Source organism: Leptinotarsa decemlineata, unplaced genomic scaffold (genome assembly GCF_025532065.1).
Source record: "Leptinotarsa decemlineata unplaced genomic scaffold, Ldec_3_MD MMD2_tig00078422_RagTag_RagTag, whole genome shotgun sequence".
In the NCBI taxonomy this organism is placed as follows: domain Eukaryota; kingdom Metazoa; phylum Arthropoda; class Insecta; order Coleoptera; family Chrysomelidae; genus Leptinotarsa; species Leptinotarsa decemlineata.
Genome location: NW_027412747.1, coordinates 23,187,130 through 23,212,615, shown reverse-complemented (window position 1 = coordinate 23,212,615; position 25,486 = coordinate 23,187,130). Strand labels below are relative to the sequence as shown.

Sequence of the window (25,486 nt, the reverse complement as noted above, 5' to 3'; positions counted from 1 at the left end):
ATAGGAGCCTGGACAAATGCGCCCGAGGAGGAAGCAACGTCCGTTAACTTGGAGAGAACATTTTCACTTAGACTTGGTGCTGCAACCACAACAGTCTGCAAAGGACCAACGCCTCAGCAACTTACATCAGACGTGACGGGTTTGGGGTCATTTTTATTATTTTTGAATCGTTTTTTTTTTTTAATTTCAATTTTGTTATTTAATATTTCAAATAAGTACATACATTGTTTCGAGCAAGACCGCTGCCCCCCCCCCGACGAAGCTTCTGTCAAATTGACAGGAGCCTGGACAAATGCGCCCGAGTAGGAAGCAACGTCCGTTAACTTAGAGAGAACATTTTTACTTAGACTTGCTGCTGTACCCACAACAGTCTGCAAAGGACCAACGCCTCGGCAACTCACATCAGACGTGACGTGTTTGGGGTCATTTTTATTATTTTTGAATCGTTTTTTTTTTTAATTTCAAGGTTGTTATTTAATATTTCAAATAAGTACGTAAGTCAAAATTCAACTGTTCCAACTCAAAAGTACAATTTCAAACTAAAAATTTCGACTTTAATCCCGACATTTCTACTTTATTCATGAAATAAAAGTCAAAAAGTCGAGTATAATCTCGAAATTTCAATTTTTAACTGAAAATTACGATTTCAAACTCGAAATTTCGACTTTAAACTCGGAATTGAGACATTAATATCCCCGAAATTAAAGTCTTGAACTCGTAATTTCGAGATTTACTTTGGCTTTGAACGTTTTCAACTGGTTCATATTCAATATCCTTTGAACATTTCAGAAATTGTGGGAGGACAGTTCAAATGACTACAATTATTCTTCTTTATAAACAAGGTCAATCAACAAAATATCTTTTGACAAAACGGAGTGACAAGTTTATTCCCAGGATTTCCCTGCAGTTGAAAAACGAATGTGTCAGCTAAAGAATGACATTGCTTTTTCCTTTCAAATATGACTGTTACATACTGTTGTCATGAAAGAAAATAAAGATTATTATTATTATCATTATTATAAAACGCAGTATCAGACAGAAAATGAAACGCAAAAAATACTTAGAACAATATATTTAGGTCATTCAGAACTTCTTGAAGCTCTTCTTCGAACTACTGCCTTTTGTCACTTTCAATACATTGAATCTGACTGTTTTGGACAAAGGTCTGCATTCTCCAATAGTGACTACATCTCCAATCTCGACGTCCCTGAAAACATAAAATATCAAACCATTCAATTCAATGAAATAAAGTTCAGTAACAAGAGGATTAAAAGGAGATTGTGATATTTCAAGAAACAATCAATTACTATGGATAAGATGAGTACGTCATGTTTAAACCAAATATATAAAAACATTTCCTTCAACCAAGCTTTCAAATTTCTGGCCGATTTTGGCAATTAGATTTTTTTCCAAACACTCAATATCAACCATCAACGGAGCATTGTGAGCATGTGCATTATTGGCGTTCTTTTAATCTTGGTAATAAAACTTGACGTGAGTGAGAGAGAGAGAAGACTGGAGAGAGAGAGAGAGAGAAGACTGGAGAGAGAGAGAGAGAGAAAAGACTGGAGAGAGAGAGAGAAAAGACGGGAGGGAGAGAAAAAAGAGGGGGGAGGGAGAGAGAGAGAAAAGACGGGGAGAGAGAGAAAAGACGGAGAGGGAGATAGAGAAAACACGGGGAGGGAGATAGAAAGACGGGGGAGAGAGAAAAGACGGGTGAGAGAGAGAAAAGACGGGGGAGAGAAAAAAGACGGGAGGGAGAGAGAAAAGCCGGAAGAGAGAAAAGACCTGAAGGAAAGGGAGAGAAAAGACGGGAGAAAAAGAGAAAAAAAAGACGGGAGAAAAGAGAGAGAAAAGACGGGAGACAAGACGGGAGAAAAGAGAGAGAAAAGACGGGAGAGAAAGAGAGAGAAAAGACGGGAGAGAAAGAGAGAAAAGACGGGAGAGAAAGAGAGAAAAGACGGGAGGGAGGGAGAAAATACGGCAGGGAGAGAGAAAAGACAGGAGGGAGAGAGAAAAGACGGGGGAGAGAAAAGACGGGGAGAGAGAGAGAGAGAAAAGACGGGGGGAGAGAAAAGACGGGGAGAGAGAGAGAGAAAAGACGGGGGAGAGAGAAAAGACGGGGGGAGAGAGAGAGAAAAGACGGGGGGGTGGAGAAAAGACAAGGGGGAGAGAAAAGACGGGGGAAGACGGGGGAGAGAGAGAAAAGACGGGGAGATGACGGGGGAGAGAGAGAAAAGACGGGGGAGGGAGAGAGAGAAAAGACGGGGGAGGGAGAGAGAGAAAAGACGGGGAGGGAGAGAGAAAACACGGGACAGAGAGAGAGAGAGAGAGAGAAAAGACGGGAGAGCGAAAGAAAACACGGGTGAGCGAGAGAAAAGACAGGAGAGAGAAAAAACAGATGAGAAAGAAGGGATAGGCGAGAATTTCATGTCATGAAATAAATTTGTATACAGATTGAAATCCAAGCTTTGGACTAATGGTTGTTATAAAAACCAGCTATTTCAACAAAATAAAACACTAAATCAAAGTTGATTTTTGACGAACCAAAATCTGTGTATTAATGAAACCAAATCCAGCAGATGTAGTAAGTTATCCATAGCATAAAATAAAATAATATGTTTACATTTCCTGTATATAAGGACCTTCCAAATTCCAATGCTCCGTCCTTGAAAAATGATCAATATCTCGTTACAAAATGTCAATCAATTCTAAAATTACTGTTGATTTATAATTATTCTATACATGGAACAAGATTATCGACATAGGAGCCATGAAAAGATAGGAAGAAAAAGCAATAAGATATTGAAGAGATGCTTCCAAGAAGCAGAAAAAAATATTCCTATTCGCAAATCAATATAATTTGAGAACTTCAAAAAGGTTATAAATTTGATATTATTATAACCATCACTAAGTTTTCAATAGTAATAAAGTTGCTCACCTGAAACAGGGCGACAAATGAACAGACATGTTACGATGCCTCTTCTCGAACCGATTGTATTTCCTGATGTAATGCAGGTAATCACGACGAATAACGATGGTACGCTGCATCTTCAGTTTTTGGACGACTCCAGTTAGGATGCGACCACGGATCGAAACGTTTCCAGTAAAGGGACATTTCTTGTCAATGTAATGTCCTTCGATGGCCTAAATAAAGAAATAACCTAGTAAGTTCACTGCAGGAACAACTAAATCTATAGGTTATATTTCATTAGGATTGAAAATTTTTCATTTCAACAGCAACATCCGGCATTTCAAAGATTTTGACTAACTTTTGCCTTCAGTATATCTTGGACAAAAACAATACATAAAAGACAACCGAGGATTGAGAATGATGTTGGTTCCTTTATTACTTATAAATACCCAAATTCATCATAACAATAATCAATTTCATGTATCTAGAATGTTTAATACAAATACATGGGATTTAGGACTTGCATTGAAATATACACTGCGAAAATTAGTACAAGGACCAACTACGGGTAGCAACGTTATCTACACGTTATCAGCTTGATATATTTTTGGAATATAAAAGAATCAAACTCCCCAATTAATTATCAAAAGTCAAAGCTGTGTTATACTATACCTTCTAAGCCACCACACCATCGACAGAAAATTTCAAAATGACAAATTTATGATTTTCCACAGGAAGAGTTCAAAATTAAAACTGCATTCATTAAACAACTATATTGATTATATTATTATATTAGGGACATCATGGAAATTTGTCAATAAACTGAAATTTTCTAGATTCGACATTGAACGTACATGCATACATACATTAAAAGCACAAGTACATGTTACAACAAAACATATTTCACGGAACTAGTAAATTTTCATATTGAAAGCAGACGCTGGTTTTTGAAATAATTAATTAGACTTAGTATCATCAGCTATGATAATGAACAATTTTCAAATTTGAACACGTTCAAGACTCGTTTTACTCCACAGTAGCTTCTTCAATTGAACTGGTATATTAAACAATGTAACAATTAATTTTCATAAACATACCTCCCGCAAAACTTAATAACTGTTATCATTTCAATTTTACAAGGGATCATGAATTCTTAATTAAATTACTCACCGAAAAGGAGTTTCTTCGTGTTGAAAATATAACTATTTTAAAAACGTCAGGCATATTAGATACATAATAAAAATAAAAAAACAATATTATGTATATAATATGTCTGATGTTTTTAAAATAGATATATTTTCAACATGAAGAAACTCCTTTTCAGTGAGTAATTTTGAAAAGAATTCATGATCCCTCATAAAATTGAAATGAGAACAGTTATAAGTTTTGTAAGAAGTATGTTTATGAAAATTCATTGTTTCAGAGCTCTGAAGAATTTCATTAAATTCAAAACGGCAAGAAAACAATCTTTTTTTTAAAGACAAATTGATCCTGTTAGCCAAATAAACCAACGTGAGACAAAAGTCTTTTTCCATAGTTATGTTGACAGTGTTACAAAATTGAAGTACAAAGACAAAGAATTAACACTTTTTTGTCATTTGGAATGAGTCTTCCACAATTGATTCCTTGTTTGAGTTCAGGTACAGGTTTATTCAAAAGAAAGCTGAATTATACAACCTTTAATCATTGAATTTTCCAAACACTCTCCACAATAAGATAAAATTCACAGTCGAAATTGAACAAAACACCTCATTAACTTTCTAGATCCCGCTATTACAAAAATTAATGAAAAATTTCAGCTCAACATATACAGAAAAAACACATTTGGACTGTACAATCCCTATGCATTCTTTTAGTTCGTCATCACATAAATTAACTGCATTCAGATCAATGACACTAGAGCATTCGCGATTCAGTTATCAAGAAGAAATTAAGATCATAAAGCAGATAGCATCTAATAACCATTTTCCAGTCAACTAAATTGAGAAACTTATCTCCAATAAGAACCAAAAATTGATCAGGAATAACCTATGGAAGCCAAGAAATACGCTATACAGCATAAGCTATTTGGGAAAGCTCTCCGAAAATAACTATTTTTCAAATTTCAGCATAATTATATCATTTACGACTGTGAATAATTTAGGGAAAACGTTATTCAACGCAAAACCCAAAAGGGATAAGTGGAAATAAATCGGGCATATGTAGACTTGAATGTGGTGACTGTTCAGCAGCTTATACAGTCCAGACAAGCAAAAATTTCCACATGAGGTACTGTGAGTATGCGTTATCAGATATAGACATTTATAAGAAATAAACCACACAATAAGTATGAAAATTCTCCATACGTGCAATAAAAAATAGGGAGTTGATTTTGTTGGAACCATTGGATAGAAACCACAATTACAAAACCCTCAATGATCAATTAGAACTATACAGCAACCCCCTTTTCGAATTGTCAATTTTCACTAGTTTAGAATCCATTGGTAGTTTTCTGGTTAGTTTTTGGATCAACAGTTAGTAATTTTGATATGTTACAAAAGTTAAATAGTTGGTAGAAATCAGACAAAAGTTATCAAATTTTTTTCAAAAACCAGCGAAAGCCTTCAGAATGAAAATTCACCATAAATGATATTTCCTTCAAGAGGAAACTGATTTTAGGTAGCAAACCCTTACAAGAAAAGTTAGACTACTTCTACCGCTCTAGTCCATATTGATGAAAATCAACTTTTCTTGCCCCTCTGCAACATTTTGGAAAAAATAACGTTGGGAAATAAAAAACCACAAGGGTGGATTCATGCACCTGCCTCAAGTTGTGAGTCATAAGTTTTGAATTGTGACAAAAATCATGTTTTCGTACACTTACACATGAGTATATACAAACAATATCTGTACTTGAGTATGAATGTTGTCACAGAAAATTGATAGCCCAACTGCTTACGACCTTCACGACTTCCTTCTTGCAAGAATCCACCCTTTGATAAAAGCTTGTTTTCATCAATATCGACAAAAAGCCTCCCTGTTTTCAAGCTTCCGCACCAAAACCGGGATCCCATTCCGCCAGGCCCTGAAAAGTTCAAGAAAAAGTGTACAAACCTCCCTGGGCGTTTTGAAACCCAGTCCAACATTTCTGTGCAGCCTGGCAACCTTCTTAGTCTTGGGACCGACTTTGCGGTTCGCGAAAACGGTCGGTTGTTTTTGGAAAGCCCTCTCTGTCTACACACAAAAAAGAAAAATATTAGAAAATAGTACCTCACGAGGCGTTTTGAATCCAAGTCCGACTTCACGATGATATCGCAAAGATTTACGTCTCTTGGGGCCCACGCCTTTTTTACGGTTTAAGAAAATCGTAGGCTGACGTTGGAATGATCTTTCATTCTGGAACAGTCAGGAATAAAGATAATATACTCTAGTAACTGAGAATCAAAAAACTTGTCTACAAAGTTATTATTGGAATTCAGACAAATACATGAAAATAACATATTTGAAGGATATACAAATGATGCCAATTCAGAATCGGTCATTGTAACAATAAATGTTTATTTTTCTGGAGTCAGTGTTTTGATTTCTTAAGCATACTCGTATATCATTGAACATATCTACGCCATTATAAAAACCATTAATCAAGACTTTCATTGCTCAAGCTAGTGCAGTAATGAGTGTTCCTGAGCCTCAATAGATACATGATTACGCGAAAGAAAATCTAGAGGCTTTAGAAATCTACCAGCCAAAGTCAAGTGAATTCATCTTATACATACATTTGATATCTTATTTGGAATTTGAGGACAGACTCCAGTAAAATAGAATATTGTAAAAGGCTAAGAATATAGGTTAGGTACCACGTGAAAACAAATTCACCACTTTGTAAGTAATGACGAAAAATCTAATAATTAAAAACGTACCCTGGAAAGACCTGTTATATATTGACAAAGATATAAAAGGTTATTACAACTTAACTGATAGTTAATTTTAAGAAAATTTAAGAAAACTTACTTGGTCTGCCATTTTGACACTTGAAAGAAGGGAAAAAAGAACTATGCTTATTTATTGAATTAATGCAGGAGGCGCTAGTTACTTCCTTTTCCCATTTATCGTTCCGCAACACAGATACACATCCAACTGTCAGCAGTCAGCACTGAATGGAACAATGGCAATAGAAGAATTTCGTCAATATCGCCAACCTAGTAAAAAAGCGGAAAGTTAAATTAGATATCTGAAGAAATGCACTTTAAACGGCAATTAAATTATATAATTGCATTCTCATTCAGTATCAAATTCAACATTATGATCATGATATCAATTGCGATTTACCTCTAACCTTGATTTGAAAAATTATTGGCGTATAAGAAATATTTAATTTTTCTGGGGTTATGTTGGCCGATTCTACATAAAAATGATGTGAGCTATGATTTTAAATTGTTACATTTTGATATGGCTGTTGAATGTATACATTAAATTATTTTCTATGCTTAGAAATTACGTATTTATGTAAAAAAAAATGAGCTTTTCACTTTCGCCACCATGGCGCTGGCATCTAATTTTGAATCCTCAGTATGCAGAATTCTGTGAATTTTCCAGATAGTTAAATCAGTTGTTTCTTTATGAACTCAACAAATATTCTTTTGACTTCGACTGATATAAATTTATTTTGTTTACCGCTCGTTAGACTAATTATGGTTGAGCAACTCCATTTCAAGTTCAATTTCAACTATTTTTGTGCAACTTGCTCTCAATCTGATGAATTCTTGTTATTCGTGAGTCCACGATTTGTGCAGTCAAAACCTACACCTCTTGCAGGAAGGCTGGATTCAACTCTACAGTACACATACTGAATATTCTCTCTTGTTATTTTTTCACTCTCCTACTAACTATATTTAATCACTATGTGTTCTTCATTGTGAACAGAATACAAAACAACTCCTGAGTTGTGATTGTTATTTTTGAAATTAAATGACAGCTGACAGTAGATAAATGATTCGCTTGAAAATGCGCCATTCAAGCATATATAAACGCTCAGCAATGCAATGCTTATTTTGTGATTTGAGATTCATAACAAAATGCCAATATTTGGATAAGCATGAGCGAGTCTTCATGGGTTTTTATATATAAACAGAAGAAAGATGCATAGAAACCTTGCTATTAAAACCGATTCGCGAGAAATGAGATCCACCTAACTTTGCATATATGTTGATAGATGAAAAAAAGAATCGTTTCCAAATGTTAACATGAGTGTGCGCCTCAAGATTGTCCTAGATCGAAATGTTCCTTGAAATACTTCATATAGGGAGGGGTACAAGTTTCATTTCATTTCATTATTATTACACCATGGCATTTCTATGAATCTTGACCAGAATTCCCAGGAATATTATAGTACATAGAATAAGACATGGCCGGTAGGAGATTGGCACGACGTCAAACTGTGGGTGTTTTTATGCAGTTCCCTTCGAAACTTCATCAGTACCTCAATACGTTTTGATATAGTCACCACTTGAGCGCAATTAATGAGCAATAAAATGCAATCTATGATGCGAATTTTGTGCGCAATCAGGTGGTAATACTTACGACTGGTCATGGTTTATTATATGTACTACACATATTCTTTATACTATTTTAATTTAAAATTATGACTCTAGGGATCGATATAACAAACGCAGATTCCAAAATATTACTGTATAAGAATGAAAATTATCCAATTTGATTTTCCAAGTGTGCAAACTAAAATCTTGGGTTGGCACCACTGAGAGAAATTTGATTTCAAGATTCGAGGTTAGAGTTAACTCAAAATATCTCAAAAAATGAAAATGATGCGAAAATTCATAGGTACTGCAGAAATGCATTAGACGGCTTCTTATAATTGACGAATATGTTCCAGATATTGGAGCAAACCTCACTGATGCGATGTATTCCGGGATATACAATGGCACCAAAAAACATGAACCAGATCTACAGCAAGTTCTACAAAGAAGTTGGGACGCTGGCTTGAGCAAAATCGTTATAACAGGAGGAAATCTGGAGGAGAGCATAAAAGCTCTCGAAATTTGTCGAAGTGACGGTACTGTGTTTTGGATATTTGCAGTTTCAGAGTTATTCGGATCTTCACAATTCTTGTTCTAGATAGATTGTATGCCACTGTTGGCTGTCATCCTACAAGGTGTGGAGAGTTTGAACAAAATGGGCAGGATCCCAATAATTATTTAGAGAAACTCAGCGATCTCATATCGCAGGGAAAGAGTAAAGTTGTCGCCGTTGGTGAATGTGGTTTAGATTATGATAGAGTACAATTTTGTGACAAGGATGTGCAGAAAAGGTATATTGGAAATGTCTGAATATCATTTGAGTTTACACTTATTTTTTATAAATATATATATAGCCAAAGAGACAACGCATGAGTTTTAAATGATGACAGTGTTCAGGAACTCACATACACAGAATACAGGATGTTCAGAGTTTTACTTGATGTTAAGTTTCCCCAGTTCAGCTTCTTTCTCCTAACCTAACTTGACTGAAATGTTAATTGAAATATATGATGTCATCGGCTGATACTTGATTAAAATCCATAACGTATTTAGAAAACACGTTATTGTGAAATTTTCATTTGTCTTACAAAAACATGAATTTCACTATACAATACAGGCGTGTCTTTAGACACGCCGGAAGAAACCATTGTATAGCAAAACACCCTATTTCCCTATTTTTTTTAAACAGACTCAGATACATTTTTGTAGAGTATTAATTTTTGCATTAAATTTGCATTAATTTTCTTCTTTTTTTTACAAAGATTGTAACTTTTCTATATATTGATGAAGAAATAGAAAACTGAAAGATTTTTTCCCAAAAACTAATTTCTCCTGAATAAAAATTTGGTTTTCTACATTCACTTGTTGGAAAATGACTACTTTCCTATTCATTTGTAGGTATTTTGAACTGCAGTTGAAGTTGAGTGAGAAATTTGACCTACCGCTGTTTCTACATTGTAGAAATGCAGCAGATGATTTGTATTCTATTTTGTCGAGATATCCAAATTTAAAAGGGGTTGTACACAGTTTTGACGGCACTGAAAAAGAAGCGAAAATGTTCATCGATCTCGGATTTTATATTGGTTTGAACGGATGGTGAGTATTGGAGCTTATTACCCTTATTTGTGAGTGAAAAAATTATTCAGAATAGTTTCTGACCTATCAATTTGCCGCCACTTTTAAATATAGGTGTTAGAATAAAAAAAAGTTATGTTAACACAAGGACATTTGGTTCTGGGGGAAAAAAGTCCTTATCATATAGAATTCTGTAAAGAAATCAGTCATTACTAATATTCCAGTGTTTTTTTGAACAAAATTAAACCCTCCCGCAAATTTTCCAGTTCCCTAAAAACTGAAGAAAACCTCAAAACCGTACAAAGTTTACCTTCAGATAAAATTCTTTTGGAAACGGACTGTCCTTGGTGTGAAGTAAGACCATCGCACGCTGGCTACAAACTCATTTCGAAAGAAAACCAGGCTGTGCCCAGCGTCAAGAAAGAAAAATGGTCTCCCCACCATATGGTCAAGAGTAGGAACGAACCAAATAATATCAGGTGAGGGTGAGAAACTTGAAGGAATGGAAATATATTGAATATAATCTACAGTCTCAGTAAGACATCTCATGGAGCTAACAAATAATATTAATTCAATAATTTTTTTTTGTAAAGTGTAAAGGTCTATTGCCTGGCAAGTAATTTTCTTTTAGGATAAGATTTACTTGAGATAAATATTTTGAATACAGCGTCGAATCTATTTTCCTGGTTTTTTAGCCATAGTCCGCAGGTTTTCATGCCTGCCTTGTAGTTGAGGGTCGGTCTACATTGGAACCACAAAAAGAAGTGTGGTTACCCATCTCTCTGAACTTCAGAAAAATTGTCACCAAAGATAAATCAGCTGTAGCCGAACATGCTGTAGACAACAAAGAAGGCACTCACATCACATTCAAAGACATGGTAATACTCGAAATTACTAACCAAGACTTTATAGAGTAGCAATAGACATTCAGAAACACAGGGATAATTTCAATATAAAGGAAGAGGCAATTAACATTAATAAAATCTGGCTGCCTAACCTTGGTTGTATACAAACAAGGTCAGGTGATTCAATCAAGAGAAACCAAGCCACGTCCATCAATAACAATATGAAACCGGAGTAGTTTCTGTGATGGTAACCACTCAAGCACTTCAACCGTTACCTAACTGTCTTTGATAATGTCTACCACAGTTGTAGACGAAACATCAGACATGAAACCTACAAACCATGGCCAAAAAAACTAAAAATAGTTTTGACACAGTTATTTCCGGCTGTGTAAGTTTATATTCCTCTATATACCAGTTTTTGACGATAGTCATCATTTTATAACTGAATTTTAGGACGAACTTGAGACATTCATTTTTCATTTCAGGCAAGTTTTCGACATTGTATCGACAATTAAACAAGTAAGCGCCGACGAGTTTTGCGAAAAGATCTACCAAAACACTTTGGACTTGTTCCTGTTCGACAATAAAAGTAATCTCTCGTAATAACAAAATATATTAACAAATTCAAAATACACGTTTTGATCTTACAAACTAACGTATAAAAAGTGGAATAAAATTCATCATCATACCAATTTCTGCGTACGTTCAATGTCAATTACTACCACCCCCCACAAACTGACCTTAACGCAATTTCGATATTGTATTATTTCAATTAAACGTAAAAAAAGTATAAAAAGTTATAGTCTTCACAAAAATACTCAAAAGTTAACACCCAAAAAAAAAAGGATCAACTTGCTTAAAAAAACGTACCCACGTTCGAGAAGTTTTGATAACATCTTCAAATACTTTTGCGAAAAGACCAAAATTTAGTAGTTTTTAATCAACTCTACTGACCAGACGACTTTTTCAAGTATCCATACGAGAAATTCAGCCTTACAGTTTGGAGCTCCTTTTTCAAATACCAACAATGAAGTCGCGAACCAACAAAACTAAACCAAAAAAATTTCGCTTCTCTACAAATTCTTTCATCAAAACCAAAAATTACGTTTCAGTTGGTTCAAAGGTAACGCTAACATCCCCGGACTACTATTCAATAATAAAATTGACTGGGCTATCCTCCAGAGCTCCTTTTACTTATTGAAAATAACCGTAAAATTCATAGATTCTAATGAAAACAATTAAATGCAATGGTAAAAAGTGAGAATAAATCGGTCTAGGAATTAAACGGTTAAAAATCGAGCAACAGCTAAATTCATCTGATGCTCGTCTGAACTTTTTCATAGATCCAGTGATAATATTCAGCCGCTTTCTGTTGGGTTGTATTCAAGGCATCCACTACCACTTTCTGAACGTTTTCAGGAGAAAGTTGTCCGCTGAAAAAAAAAAAAAATATGAAGTACATCGCCTACCAGAATGTATTTTATAATGCATTATTATCAAACGGGACAAAATAGTCTGTATTAACGGAGTGAAGACAGGTATGCATCTGTTGCTGTCCAAATAATTTTAAGGTTTATGTTGCCCGAAAGTTTCACTGACATTTATGTTCATGTTTTCCACAAAAAAAATTGAAATAATTCACCACTGAGTGTTTAGAAAAAAGCAAGCCATGATTAGAAGGTAGTATAGGCTGTTCACGTTAAGAAGAGAATGACGTCATTTTTGGTAATTTTGTATATCCAACATAACAACGTTAAAATTCCCACTGAAATGCGTTCAAAAGCAATGAAACTAGTAACATTTCAGTTTGGCACCGTTTGGAACTTAACAGTTTGGCACCGTTTGGGACCAGACAGTTGATTTTCAATATATTTAGTAGTTGTGGCACCATTTGAAACCAGATAGGTTGGCACCATTTGGAACCAGACAGTTTGGCACCATTTGGAATCCAACAGATTGACAACGTTTAGAACCCAACAGTTTTGAACCAGACATCTTATCACCGTTGGAAACCATTTGGAATCCAACAGTTTGGAACCAGACAGCTTAGCACCTTTTGGAACTCAACAGTTTGGAACCAGACAGTTGATTCTCAATATATTTAGTAGCTGTGGCACCATTTGAAACCTGATAGCTTGGCATCATTTGGAACCAGACAGTTTGGCACCATTTGGAACCAAAAAGATTGACAACGTTTGGAACCAGACAGTTGATTCTCAATATATTCAAAAGTTCTGGCACCATTTGTAATCCAACAGTTTTGAAACAGGCATCTTATCAGGCATCAATATATTCAGAAGTTGTGACACCATTTGGAATCCAACAGTTTGGAACCAGACCGCTCAGCACCTTTTGGAACTCAACAGTTTGGCATCATTTGGAACCAGACAGTTAATTCTCAATATATTTAGTAGTTGTAGCACCATTTGAAACCAGCTAGCTTGGCATCATTTGGAACCAGACGGTTTGGCACCATTTGGAACCCAGAAGATTGACAACGTTTGGAACCAGGCAGTTGATTCTCAATATATTCAAAAGTTCTGGCACCATTTGGAATCCAACAGTTTTGAAACATGCATCTTATCACCGTTGAGAACCAGACAGTTGATTCTCAATATATTCAGAAGTTGTAACACCATTTGGATTCCAACAGTTTGCAATCAGACAGCTTAACACCTTTTGGAACTCAACAGTTTGGTACCGTTTGGAACCAGACAGTTGATTCTCAATATATTTAGTAGCTGTGGCACCATTTGAAACCAGATAGCTTGGCATCATTTGGAACCAGACAGTTTGGCTCCATTTGGAACCCAAAAGATTGACGTTTGGAACCAGGCAGTTGATTCTCAATATATTCAAAAGTTCTGGCACCATTTGGAATCCAACAGTTTTGAAACATGCATCTTATCACCGTTGGGAACCAGACAGTTGATTCTCAATATATTCAGAAGTTGTGGCACCATTTGGATTCCAACAGTTTGCAATCAGACAGCTTAACACCTTTTGGAACTCAACAGTTTGGCGCCGTTTGGAACCAGGCAGTTGATTCTCAATATATTCAGAATCTGTGGCACCATTTGAAACCAGATAGCTTGGCACCATTTGGAACCAGACAGTTTGGCACCATTTGGAACCCAACAGATTGAAAACGTTTGGAACCAGACAGTTGATTCTCAATATATTCAGAAGTTCTGGCACCATTTGGAATCCAACCGTTTGGAACCAGACAGCTTGGCACCGTTTGAAACTCAACAGTTTGGCACCATTTGAAACCAGACAGTTGATTCTCAATATATTCAGAATCTGTGGCACCATTTGGAACCAGACAATTTGGCACCTTTTGGAAATTGTTTAAAGTATAAAAAAATTCATTTGCACATTACGTTGGACTTGTAATATTAGTCCTACACATTTGCAAAATGTTCCAGTTTGCTATTGAAGTTTATTCAGGCAAGTGAAATTTTTTGTAGATATGGTTAGAAAGCCAATCTAAAATTATTGAATGGTAATTCGTACTTACACAAAAACCTCTTTTCTGAGAAAATCAATACTTCTATTGAAGTAGTGAATAGAATACGAGTAAACATTGCTCACAGCGTTTTGCGACTGCTCTATTAAACCCGGAACTTGGGCTTCAATCTGAAAAAAAAAACAAAGTATCAATATATAAAATACGAACAGAGAGAAATGTAAGTAATAGTCAGGCATCAATTCAATGGTAATCAGGATAAGTTGACTCACCGACTGAAGCACAATGGGGTACTGTTCCACGACAGCATCCTTCAAGTTTAAGGCCCCGTTACGGGCCAGTTTCCCAAGATTGACGAGCAACTCAATGTACTGCTCTGAGACAGATCTCACGACGTGGTGGTACTCGGGGAAAGCCTCTTCAAATCTACCGTCCACCCAGCCGAAACCCTCTTTTGTCTTGTTCACGGCAAGGCACGCAAATTCACAAACACGATACTCCTTCAGAGTACTGCGAGTCATGCTGTCTGCAATTTAACGTATCGTTATGATGAAATTTCAGTATAGTTCATATAAAACTTGTGGTTACATATGTTTTCAACAGACCTCGAAATGCAGCGGCAAATATCATTGATAATTATGATATTAACCAATATTATGCTGGACATAATCTTGACTTACATATACTGCAAATTCTTACCTTTCCAAGTGCCGTGTTGTTTGATATCGAAGTAAACCAGGCCTCCTATTGCCAAAGAAATGATCAGTATTACTGTTTTCAGTGGGAAACTGGACTTCTTTTTGGCAGTCATCTTGTCGTTGATTTTCTAAAAAAGAAATTACACATAACTTCGTTGCAATTTCAATAAACCAGACAAAAAATGCCGAGAAAAGATTCTAATGAAACACCAACAAATTAATATATGAACTTTGAACCTAACAAATGTCCAGGTCTTTTAATCATGCTTGAAGTCCCACAAAAATAATTAAAGGATATTTACCACTCCTTTCTTTGATTTCTTTGAAGGCATTGTCATTTCAATGACAGTAATATCGATCGGCTTGTCTAGAGGATAAAAAAATTGCCTGGGTTTGTTTTCTGATGAATATTTATCAGATTATACAGTCAAAATTTCGAAATGAAAGTGTGTATTGCAGAAAATCGCCACCCAAATTAATGTTTATCTGTTCAGAAACAAATATTTAATTTACTTAGTTGCACATAACCACACTCACAAACTTTTCTAGAACGTAGAAAAATAATGAGCAAAATCACGACTACGGAACAACAAAACAAGAACCTGTAGTATCAGTATACCCAACCTCTAATCGCGAAATTCAATTTTTGTCCACTTGAACCTCTTTAAAATTGTATGATTCGCCCACGTACTTAAAATGTGAAAAATCTGAAAATATATCCATTAATTTTCTCAACTAACAAAGAACGGAGAAAGTAAAATTATTCATATTTTTAGGTTCATTTTATATGGATCATGAAACAGTTACATCAGATTTTTAAAAATAACTCGATATAAAATATATAACCTCTCTAAAATGGAATTTTTAATTATTTTTCTATAATTGAACTTTTTTTTTCTTGTTTTTCTTGACTCTACACGTTTATAATATCAGTTCTTTATTATCAATAAACAATATTGTGTATTGTGTATCAATACAGGTTTATAGTTTTTGTGAAATGTCAAAAATGTCAAGGAATTCTGTGACGAAATAACCAGATGAATTAAACAAAGTATAAATATTCCTCTTTTTTCCAATAAACGATATCAGATAAGGATTTCATTTATAGTTTATCCAAAATCGTTTATTAGTCATATTTTTCCACGAAAATTCCTTCATGGGAGAAATTTCCATCAGTTGAGAACACAGACGCAAAAGATAAAACGTCTGCAGACCACAGCCGCCTCGCATTATTCAATGATAACAACCCAAACATAACCTTCCTCTTTTTTATGGAGGAAAAACCTCAGAAAGTTCTGAGAGCGGAGCCTGTTTTGTGATTCATTCATTGAAGAAACTGTCCCAGATAACCCTTTTCAAGATTTCAGTAAATTGTAACTACCAGGTGTTTCTGGCGAGAATGTTTTCCGTGTGACTGGTTAATCTCCACTCTTCAAGATTATGAATTTTAACATTAGGTTTTGCTATCTTGATAGGAGCAGTTTATTTCAAAAGTGAGTGTTGCCATTTTGTTCATTCAGAAGAAACGGCGTGAAAGAAGTGCAATTTTCGGCATTCAGCATTTCAGGAGTTCATTGAAAGAAGTTACTTCTTCGGTACTGTCTCGGAACTATGGACTTTAGGAGTGGACATGCGCATTTGCAATTACTTTGGTGTATTTTCAATTTTTACGCGCTTGCATTACGGTATTTGCAATTGCTGTTGGTAAAATAATGATCAATAATAATATGATTGAAAATAATGAATAAGCCAGATACAGTAACTGTTTATGGTTTCAGGTTTTTAGGATTTTTTTGGTTGCGTTTCGCTGGTGCAAGTGGGTAGCATCTTCAAAGGTCTGTGTAATCGCCAACGTTATAGGTACCTCCGTCAGGAAGAAATTTCAATAGACGACGGCGTAAAAAGCCGAAACGTTTCTCTAATTTAAAGATGAAACTATCAACGATTATATGTTATGACTAAAAGTTCATTTCATAAACTAGCTGTTGAAGATGGGATTCCACACCAATCATATAAAATGTATTGTTTCGTCATGTGGCTTGAATTGATTAGGTTTTAGCTGTCTCTCCATCGAGTTTGTGCATCTATGCATAAACTTTTTCATGTTGTCATCTGTTATATCGACAGGTACCCTTATAATACCTTGTTCCTTTATTTCCAGTGACAGTTGATACATTGATGATTTTTTGTTGGCAGCAGATGTTTTGAGTATTTTTTGTCTGTAAGTTGGATCCACTTTCACAAAATTATCGTACCATGACTTGAATTTTGCACTGCCAAAGATTAATAATTCCACCCAAAGTATGAACCAGGCTTTGATAAGAGCATATTCCAAGTGAAAATGAATATTCACTTTCAATTTTCATAGAACATCAATTTTGGAACAAAAGGACGATGTATGATATTCTGGCACCCCCAAAATTGATTTAGTTTAGCTCTAATTTGTTGTCGTACAATTGTATACTCTAATCAACTGTAATTAGTGAAGGATTAATAAATAGCTAGTTTCAGCATCGTAATGATCAGTAACTAATTTACTATTGGCCACTTACCTGGATAGCAACAATGCTGGCTTTGAGTCCGTCTTCTTTCCGTTTTTTCAAGTTGAGATCATCGTTCGCTGACTTGAAACTGTCCAAAACGCTCTTGAGAGCGTTCCTGTTCAATTTCTTCGAAACAGTATCCCAATCATTAACTAAAATCGGCGAGAAATCATTCAAACCGTTCGTTACCTCAACAACCATCACTTACATATGTATTCCAGAAGAACCGCGCTCGCCACCACAGTTTTGCCGTAAACCTTCCCCCAGCTAGCTAGCGTCGTCTGATCCTTGTGGAAGATATCGATCAACAATTCGCACAGGCAGTTCCTGTACGGCTCACTACTGTTGGCGACTATCCTTTTGAGGACCACCTCGACGTAGTTGTTGTACTTTTCTTTAGTATTGCTGAAGAGGAAACGTTTCAGTTTCGGAACCTCGCCCGATAGTTTCTGAAGGAGATCCACGGGGAGAGTCTTTTTGGTCGAATAGATTGTATCGACGAGCAGGAGGAAGTCTTCTTTTGTCACGGTTACGTCTTTATTGTTGGTGACGAGGTCGAGGAGGTAGGTCAAGACGAAGCGGGAGTAGCTCTTCATTTCGATGAGTGGCAGGAAGAGATCTTTGAAAACTGGAAAGGATCAAGGGTTGTTATCACTCGCACTAGTAGACAATATTGATAGGGAGGGGCGATTAAAACGTTGGTCGGGAGAGCACGACGTATCTGTGAACCAGAGTCTTGTGACGGAATATACAGGCTGTCTGTTCAAAAAATAAGGCGAGTCAAAGTCACATTACACGTCGCTTCTCGGTGTAGAAATCGCGCGTCTCACGAAAAAAATAAATACACGTGATATCTTACTACACCCCCCTCGCCCTGGTGATATTTCGTGATTTTTGCTATCCCCACCCTTTTCAAGCCTGACGTGATTAATGGACGGCCCCTAATAGTGATTCGACCATTCTCAATAACAATTTTCTTCACATTCTCAACGTTTTCATTGGTTTTTTTTATGTGCTGGGGCATCCAGAACGAGTGTCGCCATTTCGTAATTTTTGGTTCCCCCCCTTCTCAAGCCTCACGTGATTAAAGGACGGCCCCTAATAGTAATTCGACCATTCTCAATAACAATTTTCTTCACATTCTCAACGTTTTCATTGGTTGTTATGTGCTGGGGCGTCCAGAACGAGTGTCGCCATTCACATTTTCTCGGCTTTCTGTGATAAGTTTGTACCACTTGCAAACATTTTTCTGACGCAAAGTAAGTACAATCGCCGTATTCCACTGTAACATTTCAAGTGTTTCTGAGCACTAAATTCCATTTTTATCACAAAATTTGATGAAAATTCTTTTGTCCGTTATTTTTCGAAAGCAGAAAATCGCCGAACACGAAAAACACAAACTAAACATGCTAAACAGCTGAAATTGTGAACATATGTCCGAGACGAGTGTACCAACATAAAACAATCGATAATCGAATGTAGGAAGCCCGCGAAATTTGAACATTCACCTCATTTTTTGAACAGTCAACGTATTACCTAAGCATCTCTATACTTCCAGTCATTAGTATGTCTCACTAAATAGTTTAATAGTAATTTTTCAACTAACTATCAATGATAATTTTTCAAATGATCTGAGTATACCTAAATATAATACCACTTTCTGTAAATGTGGAGTACACTATGCAGATATCAAAGTATACAGTTCTTTACCTATGGACACGGTGGAGTGGTGGTGATTATTATTATCTATAGTTTTTATTATTATAATACGAGGGTTGCCTTTTATATTTCGGGATTAGAGAACAAAAACAAATATTAATCATCAAAAATCACTTTATTGTTTTTCAAAATATTCCCCATGAAGATCTATACACTTTTGCATGCGTTTGAACCAATTGTGGAAGCACTTTTGCCACTCTGATTGAGGTATCACCAAAACATGCATTCTGAATGCAGCAACCGCTTCTTCAGTTGCCGAAAAACGTTGACCCATCAGTTTGCTTTATACTTGCGGGAATAAAAAGAAGTTATTCGGTGCCAAGTCAGGACTATACGGCGGATGACTCATCAAATCGATGTTTTGGGTGCTCAAAAATGCAGTTGTTTGAGCCGATGTGTGAGAGAGAGCTCGCATTGTCGTGGTTAAGAGTGATCCGTCTTCGGCGGTTGGTTTTCCTGATTTCTTGGAAGACAACTGACAAACAAATGGTTGTGTACCACTCAGAATTGACTGATCTGCGTTGTTCTAGAGGTACGGTTGCGTAATGTCCAGTTTTCCCGAAAAAACAGTGCTTGGGCGCGAACAACTTTTGTTGGATTTGGCTCGTCTTGAAACACCCATACACTCGACTGCTGTTTACTTTCGGGCTCATACGCGTAAATCCACGATTCATCACCTGTCACGATGTCATAGACGTGTTTCGAAGCACCGCGATCGTATTTTTTGAGCGTTTCCTTCGACCAATCGACACGAGCCTTTTTTTAAGCGATTGACAAATTGTGTGGGATCTAACGCGAACAAATTTTTTTGACAGTAAAATGTTTATGCAATATTGAATGTATGCTGGTCCCACTAATGCCTAAGGTTGTTTCAATCTCACGACAGGTCACATGACGATCTTGCAATATCAGTTCGCGCACAGCATTAATGGTTTTCGGAACAACAACTGAATTTGGACGACCTTCACGAAATTCGTTTTGGAGTGAACTACGACCACGATTGAATTCACCATACCATTGATACACACTGGTCGTTGATGGAGCTTCATCGCCAAAAATTGAATTAAGTTCATCCATGCACTGTTGCTGAGTTAATCCACATTGAAAGTTGTAAAAAATAATCGCACGAAAATGTTCACGATTTAATTCCATTTCTGGGCCGAGATGAATTTTTTAAGTTACTGTAAACAACACAAATAGCGCGCATATGTCAGAACGTTCTGCGTACGTATAACCTCAAAAAATGTCCAACTTTACAATAGAGCTGTCAGTTGCCAGATTGCAACACTAGGGTTGCTAAATCCCGAAACATAAAAGGCAACCTATCGTATATTTATTGATTTCTTTAGGACATCCTAATATGCATACATTATTTTAAAAATATATAAATAAAAGACATAAATAATAAAAATGATGATATGATAGAAGAAAAAAAAAGAAACGCATTTTTCAATGATTCCAGAATGGTTTCAACATGAGGATATACATAATAAATATATTACCAAACAGAAAAAAAAATCAGGGATGGAATTTTATATAGTTCATGTTTTTTTTTTATTGGAAATCATTTATTGAATCTTTCAACGAAAGTGGGGTTTGTTATACTCATTCAAACCTTTATGACATAAAGACGTCATCGAACTAGCCAAATTAGTTCGAGGAAGGTGGAATTTTTGAGAGCTACTCGCCCTTGTTGAGTGGTTATGAATTTGAGATTTATATATACAGAATTCTTCAAAATAAGTTGGAAGCAAGTTATGTGTTAGTTTGAAAATGAATATCATTGCTAACTCACACAGTCTCTGGGAAATAGCCACTGCAATGTACTCAACATATTTGATATACTGGTATACCTATTCCCTTGTAAAATAATTATCATTCCACGATTCTGTAACTTTTGTAAAGCCGATACCTCATTTTGGTTAGATAAGTATAAAAACTAGCACAATAATCAAAATGGGGTTGGATTATAACAATTATTATATAATGTAATTTTTGAGTAGACTGAAAGCCGAGATGAAAATCTTGGGGAAAAATATAGTTTATTAGTAATTTTCCTGTATATATAATCAAAATGAGCATGAAGAGATGTAAAGTGATTTTATTATTGAAGTACTTCTCACGGACAAATTACGATGAGCTGTTTTCTCGGGTTTGGTTTCGTGTTCTGTGTTTTTTATCTTCATAAGGATTATTTTTTTGGTTTACTTATTTATATTTCTACATTTATATTTACATGCATAAACATATAACTGACCATGTAATCAGAATGTTCACAACTTTTCGGCAAAATCTCATTTACCATCTTCTGATGATGTCTGGAGTTTTACAACTAAAGTCTAATTGTATTAGTCCAGTTGTAGAGTCTAGTACTAGTACAATTAGAGTCTAGTACGAGTACAGCTAGAGTCTAGCACTAGTACAACTAGAGTCTAGTACTAGTACAACTAGAGTCTAGTACAACTAGAGTCTAGTACAACTAGCGTCTAGTACCAGTACACCCAGAGTCTAGTACTAGTACACCTAGAGTCTAGTACTAGTACACCTAGAGTCTAGTACAACTAGAGTCTAGTACTAGTACAACTAGAGTCTAGTACTAGTACACCTAGAGTCTAGTACTAGTACAGCTAGAGTCTAGCACTAGTACAGCTAGAGTCTAGTACTAGTAGTAGAGTCTAGTACAACTAGAGTCTAGTACTAGTACAACTAGAGTCTATTACTAGTACAACTAGAGTCTAGAACAACTAGAGTCTAGAACAACTAGAGTCTAGTACAACTAGAGACTAGTACTAGTACACCTAGAGTCTAGTACAACTAGAGTCTAGTACCAGTACACCCAGAGTCTAGTACTAGTACACCTAACCTAGAGTCTAGTACTAGTACACCTAGAGTCTAGTACTAGTACAACTAGAGTCTAGTACTAGTACAACAAGAGTCTAGTACTAGTACAGCTAGAGTCTAGTTCAATGTTCAATGAAAGCACACCACAACGCCTACTTTTTACTTCAGATTCGTGATCAACAGGAAAAAATATGCAGGTGTAATAAATTTTTTTTCAAAAACTAGCGCGAACCGGAAAAACAAAAATTCACCAAAATTAGCTCACCCGATAATCCGCTGTTGAAATCACTGTATCCGACGTGCCCCACACACCAAAGAATAGACAAACCAATATTCAGTCTGTTCTGGTAGGACACCCTCAAAACAACGTGTTTACTCAAATTCTCAGTAACCAACTTCGGTTCGCTCAATGCGATTTGCTGCAAAAACAGCTTATATCCTAGAGCGGGCAGCCCTTTGGCCATATCGGTGGCCATAGAAGACAGACATATATCAAAAAAGAGTTGCGTATTGCTTCTACCGGCTTCTTTCAATGCTTTTTCAATGACGGCTTTTATCTCGGAAGGCACCTAAAAAAATCAATTGAAAAGGCTGAAATATTTTCAACACACGGGCGATCGTCAAAATAGCTTCAATTCATCAACATACGATTCATTACGACTATTTTGACAATCGTCCACATATACCACCTACAATACTGAGTGGATAACCCTGTGGTTTCGAAAGAAATAAAACATCCTGAACGTCGAGCGATAATTTTTTATTCAAAAAATACACCAATTCTTTCAACCACACAATGGGGGCATCAGGAAACTGGTTTTTGGTCTTATCGAAGATGGACTGAAAGTATTCTGCATCAATCTGGAAAATAAATAATACTTAAATGAAATGATTAAAAACACTGTTGTCTAAATACCACTGGTAAATTTTATTTCTATGAGCGGTTTCGGGTTTGACCCCATTATCAAGTATAAAACTGAAGTCTGAATTTTGAAACAACGATTTTATTAGAATTTTCAGGTATGCTACAAGGACAGGTATTTGAGAGACAGGATGACAACTTAAAATACCACCCTGAACATTCTAGGGGTTATTAAACTCATAAATTCAAGAGACGAGACCTACATAAATCAAGTTGCTCGTTTAGGGATATATATTTCTGGTTTTCAATTGATTTGTTAATTTCTATAACCTCTAACATGTTAATTTTTCTCCCTTTATTACATATATGTATGGTTTTGAGGTTATTTTCATTTATCTTGTAGTTCACGCAGTCTTATTTCAAAATGTCTACCAGTTTGGCCTGTATATACTGCAGAGCATTCGCCACACTCTATTCTATATATACCTGACTTTTTCATTCTATCCCGTTTGGGACAGGGTTCCACCTAAATTATTATTACTTGTAAAAGCTGTTGAAATTGTACAGCCTGAGAACGTGTTTTTCCGGTAGATATTGAGTTGGAAACCATTAACAATTCTTGAAATATTCAAATCTAAGAAGTTAAGCTCCTTGTTTTGTTCAATTACTACTGTGAACCTAATTTTGTTATGCAGACTATTGAGAAACATTTGAAAATTGAGATTAAATTGTCTGTTTGAACCATCAAAATCAACCAGTACATCATCAACATATCTGAACCAAAACACAATATGTTTCTGTGAAATGATGTGGGTATTTAGTGTGTCCATGAAAGTGTCTGCCAGAATGGGACTTAATGGTAAGCCCATAGGGAGACCTGAGTTTTGAAAGAAAAAATTATCATTATATTTGAAGAAATTTTGTTTCAGACATGTACCAAGGAGATTGCAAAATGCGGTAGTTATATATGGATTTGTAACACTCTTATCTAATATGTATTTCTTATGACGTTCACAACTGATACCTCTATTGCAAAATAACGTTTCACATACAACAGTTGGAAATTCACAATTCAAGAGTCTCCAAAAATGAGCCAAGTTTTGAATACCTGAAAAACTGTTTTAAAATTACCTTCTTCCAGTTTCAGAAAATTTGACGGGTATCCAAAAACTCATGTTTTGTGTTCATGGTCTTTCAAGAGGTACGGCACAGTCAGTGATGTTTTTTTGGTAATTTGTTGAAAAACTTTTTACCTATATTCAGTAGAGCATTGTAGGTCAACTTTAGGGTTTCTTTGGTGCATACAAAAGGTTCTTTAACCGGGTATAGCAAACTTATGCTATTGTGAATATTAGTAAAGTAGATATAAGTTTGCCTTTTGCAAGAGATATGTATTGGCTGAAGACATATTAAGAATTTGTAGAAAAGCTGTTTCCTTCGAAACCGTTTACTTATCTTCAGTTTCAATAATTTTTCATAGATTTTTCACAATATAGTTGTAGTGATATCAAAAACAGTTATAAGATAACAGTATCTTATCAGCAATAACAAAGGGGCTGTTCCACCTACTAGAAGAATTGAGTCCCTGATTAGACCATATTGTCTGAAAGTTTCACTACCAAATAATTTCCTGAATCTGAAATACTCACAGAATTAAGGGCACTTTCAATAGACTTTGGGGGCTTAGGTTTGTCCTGTGGTCTTTCTTTCCTTTTCTTCACTTCCTTAGATTTATTAACGGACTGATTCTTTTTATTATCGTTACTGTTTCCCAGTGCTCCTGGTGCTTGTGATTTCAGTGCTACAACTAGAGTCATAAGCAAAACTAACCCAATAGCTTTTTAGGTTACTTACCAACTTCGTCTTGTTTCAACCCATTCACTGGATTCGCAGTTTTCCCTGCTTTAGGAACCGGTAATTTGCTACTTCTGTCTTTCTTCTTACTAACAACTTCCCATTGGCCTGACATATTTTCGTTATCCCTAAAAAAATAACTCAAAGAATCAAGAAATCCAAACACAACTGCTAACAGCTGTATACGTCAAAGCAAGCATAAAAAAACTAAAAGATGCGGGACGTGGAGGGTTGTGAAAGTAGTAGGTGGAAAGACGTGGATCGGTGTTGCAGGTGGGGACGTATTCATGTCACGGAACATGTATCGAATGAAGTTTATTTTATGTGCAATATTCATCAATTTATTATTTCAATAAATTCGGAAGGAAACAGACCAGTCTGATTTGATATGTAGAATTAGAACCTCTCTGGCCTCTGGCGTGAAATGAATATAAAGAAAACACTTTTGTCTCACCAGAACAAAAACACTTTATATCGGCGTGCGTTTTGCTAACCAAGGTAGCTTCGTCAGGAGATTATTTCTGAACTTTCCAAGGCGTGTTGTCATGTGCTGGTCTCAACAATTTTAAATATTTCTCACGTATTCTGTGGTCGTTCTCTGAATATTTGAAACATGTTTCTTGATACGCGTTATTATAGTTCACTCAGTTTGA

At 35.7% G+C, this 25,486-nt stretch overlaps 4 protein-coding genes across 8 annotated transcripts in view; 2 read left to right on the top strand and 2 right to left on the bottom strand.

Annotated features, from left to right (window-relative positions):
• Nucleotides 1-12,280, top strand: part of LOC111507483 (deoxyribonuclease TATDN1) — a 147,547-nt gene extending 135,267 nt beyond the window's left edge. Inside the window, exons 1-6 of one of the 3 annotated variants that reach the window (XM_074186224.1) lie at nt 8,583-8,731; nt 8,784-8,963; nt 9,026-9,218; nt 9,889-10,023; nt 10,269-10,481; nt 11,333-12,280. In XM_074186224.1, coding sequence (XP_074042325.1) covers nt 8,707-8,731; nt 8,784-8,963; nt 9,026-9,218; nt 9,889-10,023; nt 10,269-10,481; nt 11,333-11,450 — 864 coding nt within the window. In that variant the 5' untranslated portion in view covers nt 8,583-8,706 and the 3' untranslated portion in view covers nt 11,451-12,280. Of the gene's footprint in view, nt 1-8,582; nt 8,732-8,783; nt 8,964-9,025; nt 9,219-9,825; nt 10,024-10,268; nt 10,482-11,332 lie in introns of those variants that run through there. The other 2 variants (XM_074186222.1, XM_074186223.1) reach the window with 2 other exon arrangements.
• On the bottom strand, nt 1,058-7,059 carry RpS11 (Ribosomal protein S11). Of its 2 annotated transcripts, none has more exons than XM_023162793.2 (4): nt 6,905-7,059; nt 6,008-6,127; nt 2,942-3,147; nt 1,058-1,207 (listed from the first exon to the last, which is right to left on the bottom strand). In XM_023162793.2, exons 1-4 carry the CDS (start codon nt 6,914-6,916, stop codon nt 1,084-1,086), a joined length of 462 nt encoding a protein of 153 aa, XP_023018561.1. In that variant the 5' UTR covers nt 6,917-7,059; the 3' UTR covers nt 1,058-1,083. The 2 variants fall into 2 exon arrangements, with proteins under 2 accessions (XP_023018561.1, XP_023018560.1); XM_023162792.2 differs by lacking the exon at nt 6,008-6,127 and adding an exon at nt 6,164-6,289 and having other exon boundaries at nt 6,905-7,036.
• Nucleotides 1,207-2,439, top strand: LOC141487364 (uncharacterized). The gene has a single exon (XM_074186317.1). The coding sequence runs from the start codon at nt 1,450-1,452 to the stop codon at nt 2,437-2,439; it is 990 nt and encodes a 329-aa protein (XP_074042418.1). The 5' UTR covers nt 1,207-1,449.
• On the bottom strand, nt 11,445-25,078 carry Tmem214 (Transmembrane protein 214). 2 transcript variants are annotated; one of them, XM_023162790.2, is made up of 10 exons: nt 24,834-25,078; nt 24,629-24,786; nt 22,811-22,978; nt 22,383-22,686; nt 17,766-18,185; nt 17,567-17,709; nt 15,016-15,142; nt 14,589-14,842; nt 14,368-14,486; nt 11,445-12,280 (listed from the first exon to the last, which is right to left on the bottom strand). In XM_023162790.2, the coding sequence occupies exons 1-10, from the start codon at nt 24,946-24,948 to the stop codon at nt 12,160-12,162; spliced, it is 1,929 nt and encodes a 642-aa protein (XP_023018558.2). In that variant the 5' UTR covers nt 24,949-25,078; the 3' UTR covers nt 11,445-12,159. The 2 variants fall into 2 exon arrangements, with proteins under 2 accessions (XP_023018558.2, XP_023018559.2); XM_023162791.2 differs by having other exon boundaries at nt 24,629-24,780; nt 24,834-25,077.
• Nucleotides 25,079-25,486: the final 408 nt, after the last annotated feature.